The 15,842-nt window shown below is 41.6% G+C and overlaps 1 protein-coding gene across 3 annotated transcripts in view; it reads right to left on the minus strand.

Moving 5' to 3' along the window:
* Positions 1–15,842, minus strand: part of PDE5A (phosphodiesterase 5A) — a 202,082-nt gene that overhangs the window by 128,832 nt on the left and 57,408 nt on the right. For all 3 annotated transcript variants that reach the window (XM_040330226.1, XM_040330209.1, XM_040330218.1), the window contains exon 3: positions 12,796–12,885. In XM_040330226.1, coding sequence (XP_040186160.1) covers positions 12,796–12,885 — 90 coding nt within the window. The remainder of the gene's footprint in view (positions 1–12,795; positions 12,886–15,842) is intronic.

Raw genomic sequence — 15,842 nt, forward strand, 5'->3', positions numbered from 1 at the left:
GCTGCCTGTTGGTCTCTGTGGAATCGCTTCCTTTGTAGCTGAGGCAGTGAGATGTTGCACCTATTGCTATCAAGATTCAGCAGCATTTGAGACAGTGACAAAGCAACATCTAGCTACTTATGGCTACTGAGGAAGCAATATCATAGGGGAAAGGTAGGGCATAGGTAGCTTTAGTAGGGATCCTGCCAGTGGTGATTTTTGGCATCAACCTAAAACTAAGATTGATCTGGTTATTAAACTGCTGCTTTGGTTTGGTAGTTTAAGGGTTCATTTACACCACAATCCCTATGTTCAGTGTGCATGTACATGCATCTGGGTGGGTTTGTGGCATGTTTATAGTGCATTTCTGGTGTGTTTTCTTGGCAGTTGGCGTTGCACCTGCAAGTCTTTGCTCTGTGTTCACATGCTTTCTTGTGTGAAAAATGCAGCATGCTGTATGTTCTTAAAATGCACATGCAATCACTGCAATGGTGTACACTGGGCTCATTGAAATGCATTTGTTTTTCTTTCATATGTGTATCGCCCTCCGCTAGTTAGGCTACTAGGTTAAATGAATTTTTTACTCCAATTTAGTGAGTAGTGATTGATTGTTTGGGTCTGTTCAGGGTTTCTTGAGCTGAGTGTTGGTTTCTTCACACCTGCCTTTCAAATAAGTTTTCAGAGTATAGAGCAGGGACATTCAAATGATCATTTTGAATATTTATCATGCCCCAGCCAATCCCTGAAAGGTGGCGTCCAGAAAGTGAGGTCATAAGTGTTTAGGAAGCCTGGCCAGAGTGTAATTTACTTGTCGGGGAGGTCAGTCCTCTTGGGGCTGTTTCCACTAGGTCAGGGGTCTCCAAACTTTTTAAACAAAGGGCCAGTTTAGTGTCCGTCAGACTGTAGGGGGGCCAGATGTTGGTGTCAGTAGGAGGAATAGTACCCCATTATTGGTATCAGTGGGAGGAATAGTACCCCATCATTGGTATCAGTGGGAGGAATAGTGCCCCAACATTGGTGTCAGTGGAAAGAATAGTACCCCATCATTGGTGTCAGTAAGAAGAATGGTGCCCCAAAGTTGGTGTTAGTGAGATGAATAGTGTCATGTACCAGTAGGAGGAATAGTGACCCAAGGGCCGGATAAAGGCCCGCATCTGGCCCCCAGGCCGCAGTTTGGACACCACTGCCCTAGGAGAAGAATCACTGAGACAACAGACTGCAGTCTAGGCATTAGAAGCTGATGGGCTAAAGGTCTGTCTTTTAGTCCTGGTGTGGAGAAGGATCTTGTTATCTCCCTCACTGAGGATCTACCTATGGATACTGGTGGCAGACAGCTCCTGAGGCACTTTGAGTAAAGACCTTGCTGGGGACCATTAGTTGTGCGAAGTTGCTATATAGACTGCTGCTGTAGGTTTCTAGATATACTGGCTATTCCCTCTTATCTCCAGGAAAGCTGCTGGAAGTTTAGAAAGTACCGGTAATTTGTCCTTCTATTGTTCCTACTGAATGGTGTCCTCCTGTTGGAGTTCTTCAGTAATAAATACTAAAAAGACATCCCCTAGACTGAGCCTGAATTGTCAGTGCGTGTGGGACTGAGCTTTTGTGACTGGCAGCCTCTGTACTATTATGAGGAACCTGAGCACATTCTTAGCGACCCCTCCAGGGTAAGCACTACATATGCATTTGCAATGCATTTTAGGATCCATTCACACCTGGGCGTTTTGGGATTACGGCAAAATGCGCTATAACCGCAAAATGCAGGCTCAAGTGCCATTATTTTCAATGGCACCTAAAACGTGGTGCAGTTTTGATGCGATTTTCACGGGATTTATCATGTGGCAATTTCCATCACGTGCCATGATTGGCGCGTGATAAATCGCTGCACCGTGTTTTAGGTGACATTGAAAATAATGACACAAAAATGCCTTTTAAAATTGCCCAGGTGTGAATGGAGTCTAAAAATTTGTCTGATTGTAGCTGGTGGAAACAAGGCCTTAATATTCGCAATACCACAACAAAACAGCTTCCCATACCCCTATTAGCAGTTGGGTTAGCTCAGTTCAGGCCATGTTTTTCCAGAGTGTTTTCCTTTGCCTTTTTGAGGCTAAGCAGTTGACAGCAGTAAAAAGCAGATTGTAATTTAGTGGCTGATTTCTTGAATTAAAGCCCAAATAGAAAAATGTGTCAGCTGAACACTACAGTGGAGTTGATGAAAACCTTATGGTTAAGTCAAAACCTTTTGCTGGAACTTTGTCTTGGTCCCTTTCTCCAAAACAAATTTCGACTTGCTGTTGTTATTTTTTTTTGCGCCCATAAAATCATGAGGACATCCTGTTAGATTTTAGATTTTCAGTGGCGTTGCATTCCTTTTATACTTCCTGTAGCTTGTGATGTTTAGTTTAGTGAAGCTTGTACCTCGTATCTGTCAGCGGTATTTGGAGATATAGCTTGATAACATGCAAGGCAGCTGTGCAAAGAACCAGACTGAAAAAGCCTGAACAGGATATTTTACAATTTACATCAACGTTTTGTTCCAGCGCAAAACTGATTTAGACAGCCGAGTACGTGCTCATTAATCTTGGCTCAAGCTTTATATAATTATATTTTGACTATCCCCAGTGTGTACAAAAGAATGGGTCTGAAAATATTTGAAAATGGGAACTGCTGAGGATGAATGTGTTGACTGGATACAGTGGTTTCCCTAAAGATGTTATATCAGCCATGTTTTAAGACCAGAGATAAAAATGTCTCCCTGCAGCCTCTCCAGAAAACCAAATGTCAGTCAGCCAGTTTCCTGACTGTCTATTCAAGTGAAAACCATCAACGCCATCATTTCAAGATTACATTTCAGTAGTGTAAGTAGCTGTATTAATGCACTGTAAAAAATTAAATAAAAATACAAGTTTATCTAAATCCAATTTTTTTTCCTCAAGTCGAACCTCTGTCAGGTTTTATTTCTGTCTGTGGAGGACTAAAGCCTCGTACACATGATGAGAATATGGGACAAATGATCGTAAGTTGTTTTTTTTTATAATTTTTTTTGCATGCTTGTCTCATATCAAAAATGAAGAGGTTACTAGAGTTACGACAGAGTACAACTTCAGAAGTGATGTAATGTGTTGTATTGTGATGTATTCTTTCCTTTGCGTGGTCTTGGTCTTCCGAGTTTTTTTTTCCCGGACAAATACTGTACCGATTGAAGGAAAATCGTATGTTTCAGCATCTGGTGGAAAATTTTGCATGAACTGTTGTGATCGGCTCTCGAAAAGCTGTGTACTAACGATCAGATTATCGTATGATCGATTTGAAAGTGATATTTTCCGTCCGATTTTCTGATCATGTGTACTAGGCTTGAGGAGATTGACCCTATTTGTTCTGATGACTATTCTCACCAGGACAGAAAGGGAAATTTTCTCTGAAATAGGAGAAGAGAGGAAATCCTTCAATGGAAACTCATGACTAATGCCGCATACACACGATCATTTTTCGGCATGAAAAAAACGATGTTTAAAAAAAATGTCATTTAAAATGATGGTGTGTGGGCTTCACATAATTTTTCGGGGTTCTGAAAAACGACAATTTTTTTTTCCGAACATGCTGCATTTTTTAACGACGTTTTAAATGATGTCGTTTTTCGGGTTGTAAAAAATGACCGTGTGTGGGCTAAAACAACGTTAAAAACCCGCGCATGCTCAGAAGCAAGTGATGAGACAGGAGCGCTCGTTCTGGTAAACTACCATTTGTAATGGAGTAAGCACATTCATCACGCTGTAACAGACAGAAAAGCGCAAATAGTCTTTTACTAACAGGAAATCAGCTAAAGCAGCCCCAAGGGTGGCGTCATGCGCATGGAACTTCCCCTTTATAGTGCCGTGGTACGTGTTGTACGTCACCACGCTTTGCTCGAGCATTTTTTTTAAATGATGGTGTGTGTGCAACGTCGCTTTAATGATGAAGTTGGAAAAAACAGCGTTTTTTCTACATGCCGAAAAACGTAGTTTTTTTCATGCCGAAAAATACAAGAAAGTTTACATGTTCTTGATTCATGTAACATACACACTAAGGCCTCGTACACACGGCCGAGTTTCTCGGCAAAAACCAGCAAGAAGCTTGCTGGGTTTTTTTTTTTTGCCGAGGAAACCGGTCGTGTGTACACTTTTCAACGAGGAAACCGCCGAGGATCTCGTCGGGCCAAAAAGAAAGCATGTCTTCTTTTTCCCCGACGGCAATGGGAAAATTTGGCTCGCCGAGATCCTCGGCGGCTTCACAAGGAACTCGACGAGCAAAACTATGTGTTTTGCCCGTCGAGTTTCTCGGCCGTGTGTATGAGGCCTTACAGCACTTTCCTACACCCGGAGAGCAGCAATGCTGCATACAGCTGCCCATAAAGGTGAATGGCTTCTGTATCAATGCTTACCTGCACCTGTACACCATACAGTGTATTTCCCTGGGTGCACCACTCAAGAGCTTGTAAACATTTCCCTTCCTTTGGGGACAGATCTTCTTACCTCCTGTTGTGTCTTGAGACAGGAAGTAAAATAAAATCTACCAAAAAGGATCCATGCAGTAAAAAAAGAAAAAAAAAGACTGGGGTTTCAACAACTCCCTACTAGAGATCAACCCAGGTGTGTTCAGATCTTAGTCTGAACCCACCTGAGCAATCCAGCCAGGAATCTGTACAAAAGCCAAGCATAAATGGCCGAGGCCTTCCCCACCCACATTGTTCACAAGCCAGCCCTTTGTACAGTGTGGAAAATAATTATTTAATCCCTTGCAGATTTTGTAAGTTTGCCAACTTACAAAGAAATTAAGGGTCTATAATTGATATCATAGGTGTATTTTAAATGATGGAGACCGAATATCAACCAAAAATCCAGAAAAAACACATGATACAAATGTTATAAATTGAGTTGCAGTTCATTGAGTAAAATAAGTATTTTGATCCCCTACCAACCAAAAATTATTCTGGCACCCACATACTGGCTACAGTATGTTCTCATGTGGTACACAGATTAGTCCTGTCAATTTAAGAAGGTGTTCCTAATGAAAACTCATTATGTGTATAAAAGACACCTGTCCACAGAATCTATTTCTTCTATTCACACCTCCCGATCATGGGCAAGACCAAAGAGCTGTCAAAGGATATCAGGGACAAGATTGTAGCTCTTCACAAGGCTGGAATGGGCTACAAGACCATCAGCAACAAGCTTGGTGAAAAGTAGACAACTGTTGGAGCAATTTTTCGCAAATGGAAGAAATACAAAGTAACCATCCATCGCCCTTGGTCTGGAGCTCCATGCAAGATTTTGCCTCATGGGGTAGGGATGATCATCAGAAAAGTGAGGGATCAGCCCAGAATTACACGGGTGGAGCTTGTGAATGATATTAATGTAGTTGGGACCACAGTCACTAAACAAACCATTGGTAACACAATACTTGGCCATGGATTGAAATCCTGCAGTGCCTGCAAGGTCCCCCTCCTTATGAAGGCACACATAAAGGCCCGTCTGAAGATTGACCATGAACATCTAAATGATTCAAAGAAGGAAAAAGTTCTGTGGTCAGATGAGACCAAAATTTAGCTTTTTGGCATTAACTTGACTAGCCACGTTTGGAGGAAGAAAAATGCTGACAATGACCCTCAGGCCTCGTACACACGACCGAGTTTCTCGGCAAAAACCAGCAAGAAACTTGCTGGGATTTTTTTTTGCCGAGGAAACTGGTCGTGTGTACATTTTTCGACGAGGAAACGGTCGAGGATCCCGTCGAGCCAAAAAGAGAGCATGTCTTCTTTTTCCTCGACGGGAATGGAGAAACTTGCCTTGTCGAGTTCCTCAACAGCCTAACAAGGAACTCGACGAGGAAAACAATGTGTTTCGCCCGTCGAGTTCCTTGGTCGTGTGTACGAGGCTTAAGAACACCATCCCTACAGACAAGAATGAAGTTGGAAACATTATGCTTTTGAGCTTTCTCTGCTAAAGGTACAGGCCGACATTGCCGCATTGAGGGACCAGTGGATGGGGCCATGTATTGTAAAATCTTGGATGGGAACAATCCTCCCTCATCCAGAACACTGAAGATGGGTCGTGGATGAGATGTGTGAAAATCTGGTAACCAACTACAAGAAATGTTTTACCTCTGTGCTTGGCAACAAGGGTTTCTCCACCAAGTCATGTTTTCCTTGGGGATCAAATACTTATTTTACTCACTGAACTGCAACTCAATTTATAACATTTGTATCATGTGTTTTTCTGGATTTTTGGTTGATATTCTCTCTATATCATTTAAAATACACCTATGATAACAATTATAGGCCCTTCATTTATTTGTAAGTGGGCAAACTTACAAAATATGCAGGGGATCAAATAATTATTTTTACAACTGTATATGCACAGCTGCATGCAGAGAATGCCCTGCTTTTGTGCAGTGACAGTTGCCTTGTAGGATAGCTCAAGTAGGTTTGGACTAGGATCTGAACTGGCCTGAGCTCATTCCTGCTCAACCTAAAACCTAAAAAGAATTACTTTCACTGGGCGCTGTAAGTGGTACTTCTTTTTATTTTTGCTAACGTTTCAGCTTTCAGGACAAACATACAAGAAATACTTTCTCTTTACTGAGTCACTGTACCTCTGATCTGCAAAAGTTCAAGAGAAATTAAAAACACATTTGACAATTTAGATAGCAATCAGTGAAATTGAAGCCGCCTACAAACACTAGATGATTGCTGACTATGGATGCATGACCTGGCTGCTGAACAATTTCTCAATCAAAAAATCTTTCTACAAAGTTTCACATTCATTGGCAAACATTCTCAAATGCCTGTAGACACCTTTAGGAAACAATGAAAATGTACACAAGAATGAGCCATAATACAGAACAGTGGGCTAAGGAATGGGGAGGTTGGGTTGCAGGAGTGAGACTTGTCATAAAAGTATATGATCAATCTTTAAAAATAAAAATAAAGATCAACACAGAGTCAATTATCCTGTATCAAACAGAATTATTGTTCTCAGTTTAAAGTTGAACTCCAGTCCCCCCCCCCCCCACCCCCCACTGCAAGGGTTAACTGCTTGTATTGCTAAAGGAATGCTGAATAATTTTAATAAACGTGCCTAATTCTTTGCTTCCACAGGCTTCTGCTCCGTGTAACTGATCACCTAAAGCCTCTACCCTTACCTTCATGCCCAACCAATCGCAGCTCTCTGACATTACATTGTGCCTTGCAGGACCAGTAGTCCTGTATTATACTGTATGTGAAGATGCTGAGGGTTGACAGCCTGTGATCACTGAACCGTGTGGTTGCAGGAGGAGTGGGGAATAAAGTATGAATATCAGCTTATTCATCATCCCCTAGGCAAAATGAATAGTTAAGGTCGAATATCAGGCGACATTTGGCCCGTGTTTATGGCAGCCAGTCCGACAGAAGCTGGCTGCTGAGTCTGCCAATTAGCATTCTATTAGCTCTCTCAGCCAATGGCTAGAAGCACTGACCGGTGTGTTCTGGCAGGTGGGGGGCGTCCCCCTGTCAGAACACAATTGCTCAGCTGGGGAGATCACTTTACTAACATTGCATAGTTAGTAAAGCTGCTCCTACCGAGCCTTTCAGATTTTTTCCATTGAACAAAAAAAAAAAATAATAGTGTGTACCAGGCTTTAACCATTGCAGTGGCAAATTTACACTGTTATACAAGCTGTACACTCACTACTTTACATTGTAGCAAAGTGTAATCTCTTCAGTGTTGTCACGTGAAAAGATAAAATAAAATATTTACAAAAATGTGAGGGGTGTACTCACTTTTGTGAGATACTGTATATACCATATTTTTCTAAATGTTCAGGCTTTTTTTGCTTATTTAGTAAAAAATAAAAAACCCAGTGGTGATCAAATACCACCAAAAGAAAGCTCTATATGTGTTAAAAAAAATTATAAAAATATCTGTTGGGTACAGTGTTGTATGGCCACACAATTGTCATTTAAAGTGTGCCAGCGCTGAAAGCTGAAAATTGACCTGGGCAGGAAGGGGGTAAAAGTGCCTGGTAGTGAAGTGGTTAAGAGCAGGTTTGCCTGGAGGGAGTCTAACCCTCCTTAAAGACACATGGAAACATTGGACGCCCAGCAATAGCACAATGGCAGCTGAAAGCATCCAATGCGCCCACATGCACAACTGTGGAGTACGCCCCCTCCAAGCAAACCTGCCCTTAATTTATCCATTGCTATATATGCTCCAACTTGGGAGACTCTGAAAACGATATAGTTAGGCCCACAGTATACAGAGGAGCCTTGGCGAGGCACTGTGGCTTTCACATATATTTAGAAATGTGTGCAACTAAACCCTCTTTCTTTGACATACACTGTCAGACAGGGTTTTTTGTTTTTGTTTTTTTGCAGGCTAGCTGGTAAGTGTGCTGGGAATTTTTTATTTTTTTTTGTAATGTGCTAAGCCCCTTCCATGTGCATCTTACTTTAAGGTTAATTATAGATTGGTATGGTTGCCATTTATCTACACACCTTGTTGGCAGAATACATCCGCAGTGCAATCGGACACAGCACAGGTGAAGGTGTTACACAGAAAAAAAAAATAGACACCACATTTAAAAAAAGAACTGACAAATGGCTGAGAGAACAACAGATGTCAGAGTTAAAGTGGAAGTTCAGGATCAATCTAACTAAGCTGAAATCTGCTCCCACCCCTCTTCTAAATCATATACTAACTATCCTCTAAAAAGAAGATGCTTATACTTACCTATTTTGAGGACACTCCAGTCCGGCCATGGACTCACCAGCAGCTGCCTTCAGTGGAGAGGAGAGCTTGCCGTCAACGGCTGAAATGCCTGGGCAGTGACATCACCCATAGACTTGGGTAGCCTTTGTTGGATATCCTTCCTTTTCCCTGAAGCCGCTGGGAGACGATCATGTAACAGGACTGGAGAGCCCTCAGAATAGGTAAGTATAAGTATCTTCCTTCTACAGGGTAGTTAGTATAGGATTTAGAAGAGGGTGGGAGCAGATTTAAGGTTAGGACTTCAACCACTTCAATACAGGGCTTTAAAACCCACCTCCATACCGAGCCTATTCTGGTACTTCTCTCCTACATGTACAAATCATCATTCTTTTGCTAGAAAATTACTCAAAACTCCCAAACATTATATATGTTTTTTTAGCAGACACCCTAGGAAATAAAATGGCGGTCATTGCAACTTTTTATCTTGCACAGTATTTGCGCAATAATTTTTCAAACGCCTTTTTTTGTAAAAAAAATGGTTTCATGAATTAAAAAATAACAAAACAGTAAAGTTAGACCAATTTTTTTGTAAAATATGAAAGACGATGTTACGCCGAGTAAATAGATACCTAACATGTCATGCTTTAAAATTGCGCACACTCATGGAATGGAGCCAAACTTCATTACTTAAAAATCTCCATAGGCGACACTTTAAACATTTTACAGGTTACCAGTTTAGAGTTACAGAGGAGGTCTAAGGCACGCGGTGACACCTCACATTTGTGGTTTGAACAACGTTTACATACGTGTGCGTTCGCTTCTGAGCGCGAGTTACCGGGGACAGGGGCATTTTAATTTATTTATTTATTTATTTATTTTACTTATTTATTTATTTTTTACACTTTTTTTTAATTTATTTTTTTCGATCGCTTTTATTCCTATTACAAGGGATGTAAACAGTGTATGACAGGTCCTCTTTAAGGAGAGATGTGGGGTCAATAAGACCCCACATCTCTCCTCCAGGCTGGAAAGGAATGAGATTGTGAAAAAAAATTCACAGATCTCATTCTTACTAGCCGCAATTGCGGTTTGTTTACTTATGGGTACCCGGGCGTGACGTCATCACATCGCGCCTGGGCCTCCGACAGTCATAGAGAAGACTGGTGACCATCTGGTCACCAGTCATCTCCATGCCTCCCATCCGGCGCACAGCGATCATGTCTCCAAGCCCCCGATGGCACGGGAGAGCCCGGAGAACCACCGGATGGCGGCGGGAGAGGGGATGGGCGGCGGGAGGGGGGATGTCCCCTCCCGCCGCCTATAAGAACGATCAAGCGGCGGAACCGCCGCTATGATCATTCTTATTGTGCGCAGAATCGCCGCCGGAACAAAATCATATCTAAATGATGCCTCTAGGTACAGGCATCATTCAGATGTCACCGCACAAAGTACAGGACGTCATATGACGTCCGCCCGGGACGTCATATGACGGCGTGCGATTTTGAAGTGGTTAAACAAATGTGAAGAATGTGGAAAATGAATTTAAATGAGTTGTAAAGGCAGAAGGTTTTTTTTATCCTAATGCTTAGATGCCTCCCCAGCACCCCCTAATACTTACCTGAGCCTCCCCAGCAATGTCCACAAGTGTCTTAGCCATCCTGGGCTCTCCTCTTGATTGGCCTAAACACAGCACTGGCGCCATTGGCTCCCGTGGCTGTCAATCAAAGTCAGTTATCAGAAGAGAGAGCTGAATGGACACACGGAGCTGTGACTCAGCTCGGGGGCCCTCAGGGCAAGCTGCCAGGAGCAGCAAAGAGGGACCCTAGAAGAGGAGGATCCAGACTGTTCTATGCAAAACCAACTGCACAGAGCATGTAAGTATAACACGTTTGTTAGTTAAAAAAAAAACAGACTTTACAATCGCTTTAAATAAAAAACAACAAAACAAATCATGGAAAATGGATAACTTTTTTATTTTGAGTGTATCAACACCTATTAGGTATACTATTACTACGAAGACTTTTATTTCACATTTCAACCCTAGAATAGACTGTATAGGCACATACCCTCCACATGTATGGCAACTGATCATTACATTTTTTTAAGAGTTATTATTGTTGTTTATAAATAAATGTATTAATTCACCAGATCCTTTGCATTATGTTAGGTGACTCCTAGAATCACCTAAATGAGATGGCTTGTTAAATTGTTATGATAAAATATATTTTCTTGCCCTCTTTACTAACACTAGCACATCAGCTATACCCCTTGGACCTTATGCAAGGTACCATCCATGTTTATATAATTTAGTTTATGAAATCTATACAATCCACAAGATTTATAATCTTGGAACCATAAAATTGATATATTTATATTTATATATTTATCTAGCCTTTGCCATGTAGGAAATGTTGTCAAAGTTATAACTCATCTTAATTCTGGTGCTGTATGCATGAGGTGTGTGTGAGAACAGTGGTTTAAGTGTTCGAGATCAGCTGCAGTAATCTCCGGTTATCCATGGTTTTAAGACACAATTATATATCTCTTAGCACCTTACGTCATAGAGTACAAGTAATTGCAGTATATGTGTGATTTATATTGCTGATTTGATGTTGAAGTACTGGATTTCTGATTATTCTATCAATATTATAGACAGCTAAAGATACAGTATATGCAATTATCCTATAGAAGTAAAGCTTGTCCAGAACTCCTCCTACCTCCCAAGCCTTCCTATTGTTACTGTAATGATGAGGGGTCTCCTGTACTAATAGAGATGGTTATTAGGCAGTAATGTGAAGTCAAGATTCATCAAAACAGGAAAAGTCAAGATTTGCATAGAATTTGCTAATTCTTTTGATGTACTAATTGTTTTGGCATGCAGTTTTTACTGAGAGTGTCCTCTGCTTATATATTTTTTTATAATTTGTGTAATGTGAAAATTGCCAAAGCATACCAGCCGGCAGAAATTTATAGTAACCAATCACATTTCAGTTTACTGCAGTGAGAGCAGTAAATAATCTGAGTGGTCCCTATAGTTTATTTCACATTGTACATTATCATTGAGCGTTGCCCTGCAACACGGGAAAAGGCCATTTTTGTGCATTTTATTACATATTCAAAAAATTCCATATGTCAGCAAACCAATTCAATATTAAACAAGAATGGCATTAAGAACCTCTGGAGTATATCTTGCCTTGTCCATGCCAAAAAAGAACACAACTGCATAATGTGATATCATCACACTGCCATTGTCCCCATGTTGCAACATTAGCTTCCACAAATTTTCCTGTGAACTGGGAGGCTGCCTACTGCTCCAGCTACAAACAGCGATAATAAGAGGAGACCTTCAAATTATAGGCCTCAGAGCAATAGGAATGACAGCTAAGGCACTATGAAACCCCATAGACTAAGGGAGAGCTGCACCTTTGGTACAGTTGTAGGCTCAGTTCAAAGGGTTTGACCCATTTCACATTGGGTCGCTTTGCAGGTGCTATAATGCTAAAAACAGCGCCTGCAAAGCGACCTAAAAGAGGCGCTGCTGTCTTCTCCAATGTGAAAGTCCGGAGGGCTTTCACACTGGAGTGGTGCGCTAGCAGGACGGTAAAAAAAGTCCTGCCAGCAGCATCTTTGGAGCGGTGAAGGAGCGGGGTGTATACCGCTCCTCCACCACTCCTGTCCATTGAAATCAATGGGGCACCGCAGCTATACCACCGGCAAAGCGCCTCTGTAGAGGCGCTTTGCGGTGGTTTTTAACCCTTTCTCGGCCGCTAGCAGGGGTAAAACCGCCCCGCTAGCGGCCGAAAAGCTCCGCGAAATTGAAAGTAAAAAGCGCCGCTCAAAATAGCGGCGCTTTACCGCCCACACCCCAGTGTGAAAGTGGCCTTTGTGTTGATTTCTTCTTATTGTTAAAAAAAGAAAGTATTGAAAAACAACATACATTTCTGGAAATGCAAGGTTTAAACTAAAGTTCACTAAACTCTACAGTCTTCTTGTAGCTGAAAGGCAGTCTTTATATTTTGTTACAAAAACACTGTCCTTGTTAACCTTTCAACTCAGGAAGTGGGAATATTTAGGGGAAAATTGCACAGCTTACCTCTTCTCTGTGGTTCTTTATTGGCATACAAAGAATACTTTGTGTTTTGTACCCAGTAATTTGGTCGACTTCCGCATTGAATCTGGAATCCTGAAAAGGCAAACGACATTGTCTAATTAGATAAAAGATTACAGATGATTTTTCGATGTAATAATCTGATTTGAAGATGGACATTCCAACCTAGAAATACAGCAGCAGCAGCCACAGCAAAGGACAGACTTTGCTATTACAATGAACACAAGCTACATGAACAGGCATACTTAAAGGGAAAGTCATTCTTTTTCAGGCAACTGCATGAAAGTCATTTTGATTTGGATTTCACGTTTTGTTTGTATATTGTTGCCTATTTCACTGACTACTTTTCATTGCGCCTTAAAGCGGCTTTTGACTCCATAGGGCATCAAGGGACTAGCGCCAACTCTGCTCTCTCTTTTTCCAATTATTTTCTTGCTCCACTAAGGTGGAAGCAATCAGTAGAGGCAGCTGTCCATTGATCCCCTTGAATCATACACACCTAAAATACCCCATACTTTTGCTGGCATTGGTGTTTCTAAATATACTTGCGCGGATCCATTTATATTACCATATAGGCCTATACAGATTTTCTTTCTACTGGCTATCTCCATGCCAGTTAAGCCTTGTACAAACGACCGAGAAACTCGACGGGCGAAACACATCGTTTTGCTCGTCGAATTCCTTGTTAGGCTGTCGAGGATCTCGGGGAGCCAAATTTCCCCACTCCCGTTGAGGAAAAAAAAGACATGCTCTCTTTTTGGCTCAACAGTTTCCCCGTCGAAAAGTGTACACACGACCGGTTTCCTCTGCAAAAAAAAAAAAAACAGCAAGTTTCTTGCTGGTTTTTGCGGAGAAATTCAGTCGATTGTACGAGGCCTTAGACTGCTATCATCAAATGCTCAACAGAGTAATACAAAACTTTGTATAGAACTCAAAGTGAAAACACCAAAGTATGCCTCTCTAACTTGTTTTTGCCAGTTTATGGAATGTGTATTTGAATGTTGTGTTGTACTCCATATATTGATAGTTGCTGGAGCCTAGGCTGAACTAAATGGGACTTTGTATGAGGCTATATACATAAATAGATTATAGCCTCCATCCCTGTTGAATTGGGAAAGGGAAGGACAGATGGGACTTTAAATGAATCATGCAGCTAAGGAGAGAGCACGTCAAAGTGTGTCTAGTAGGTAGTACATAGTAAACAAGAACCATATAAGTAGCATAATAGCACAGTGAATAGAAAATATGTAAAATACTAAATTTATTGCACATACTGTATATAACATAGTAATAACATAACATGATATCGTGTGGGCTCATTGCCACCAAGAGCCACACACGTAGCATGCTAGCACAATAGTACAGTACATATAATACATTGTAGGCATAATAATAACATATAGTTGACATGGCTTAGCGACATAAGGTTCATATTGTAAATAAAAGTAAAAAACAGACTCACTGATGTGTAACTCCATCTTAAAGAGAAAAATGTAGAATTGGGATTCATTGGTGGACTCCAATGGTCCCAATAATGGTACAATAGTAGTCTGGATGGTAATAGGAGAGCACAAAAGTCAGCTCAAGGAAAAAAAACACGAGAGAAAAAGCTCTCTCCTTGGCTGCATGATTCATTTAAAGTCCCACCTGTCCTTCCCTTTCCCGTACTCCATATATTGTCCCTATCCTACTCCTCCAGTGTTCCCTCCTGTACTTCCAATTTCCTCCTTCTCTAGTGTACAACACTGTACAGGTTTTCTTTCTACTGGCTATCTTCATGACAGTTAGGTTGCTTTCATCAACTGCTGAACAGGATAAGACAAAACCCTTCAAAACTCAAAGTGAGGATGCCAAATTATACCTCTCTACTCTGTTTTTGCCAGTTTCTTGAATGTATATTTGAATGTCATGTCTCCACTCTATAGTACTGCTATAGTACTGCTGCTGTAATGCTGCTGTTGTGTCATCCATTGACCCCTTTGCCTCTCAATTTCTTATCTTTCGTTGTCCCCGCCTCTTTACTCATCCACCAGTGTTAACTCTCTACTATCCTACTCCTCCTCAAGTGTTCCCTCCTGTAGTGTTCCTCTCCTCCTCCAGTGTTACCTCCTCCTCTCTGTCCTGCTGAAACTGTAGATCTACTCCACCTCTAGTGTTCCCTCCCGTACTGCCCCTATCCTTCTCCCCTCCCTTCTCCTCCTCCACTGCCCTTCTTCTTCTCCACTAGTGTTCCTCCCTTACTGTCCCTATTCTACTCCTCTAGTATACCCCCCTTCCCCCGTACTGCCCATCTCCTCCAATGCTTCCTTCTGCACCACCCCTTTCCATTTTTTCCGGTTTTCCTTCCTGTACGATCCCTCTTCTCCACCAGTGTTCCCTCCTGTACTGCTATTTTCCTGCTTCTCTATTTTCCCTTTTGTCTCTCTTCTTCCAGAGTATCCTCCTGTATTGCCATTTTCCTCCTTCTCTAGCTCTCTAGCATACCACCACCCCCCCCCCCCTTCTGTATCTCACATCTTCGCCACCTTCTGTGTTCCCTCCTGTGCTGCCATTTTCATCCTTCTCCTCTAGCATATCGCCCCATATTGTCCCTCCTCTCTATCTCCTGTACTGACCCCCCCCCCATGTACTGTACTGTCCCTATTCTCCTCCTCCTGTGTTTCCTTTCCTCCTTTACTGACATTTTCCTCGTTTTCTCCTGTACTGCTCCTCTCTGCCTTATCAAGTGTTCCTTTTTGTACTGCCCCTCTCCTCAACTTGTACCTTTCATTTGTGAACAGCTCTGGACTGGATAGAAATCTCTGTGGAGAAAAAAATTACCAAAGCAGCACTGTGACCTCAAGTAATTATTTATTAGGGGTGAAGAAAAAAATTCAAATTTAGTGAGCTCACTCGTTCCAGCTCACATACAACAGGGATCACCTCCGCTGGGTACTAAGGAAGCAACTCAAAGCATGAAAATACAACAGGACCACCAATCCAAACGTAAAGCATCCAAAATGCTTAAAGAATTCTTTATATATATATATATA

This window comes from Rana temporaria, chromosome 1, assembly GCF_905171775.1.
Source record: "Rana temporaria chromosome 1, aRanTem1.1, whole genome shotgun sequence".
Classification (NCBI taxonomy): Eukaryota; Metazoa; Chordata; class Amphibia; order Anura; family Ranidae; genus Rana; species Rana temporaria.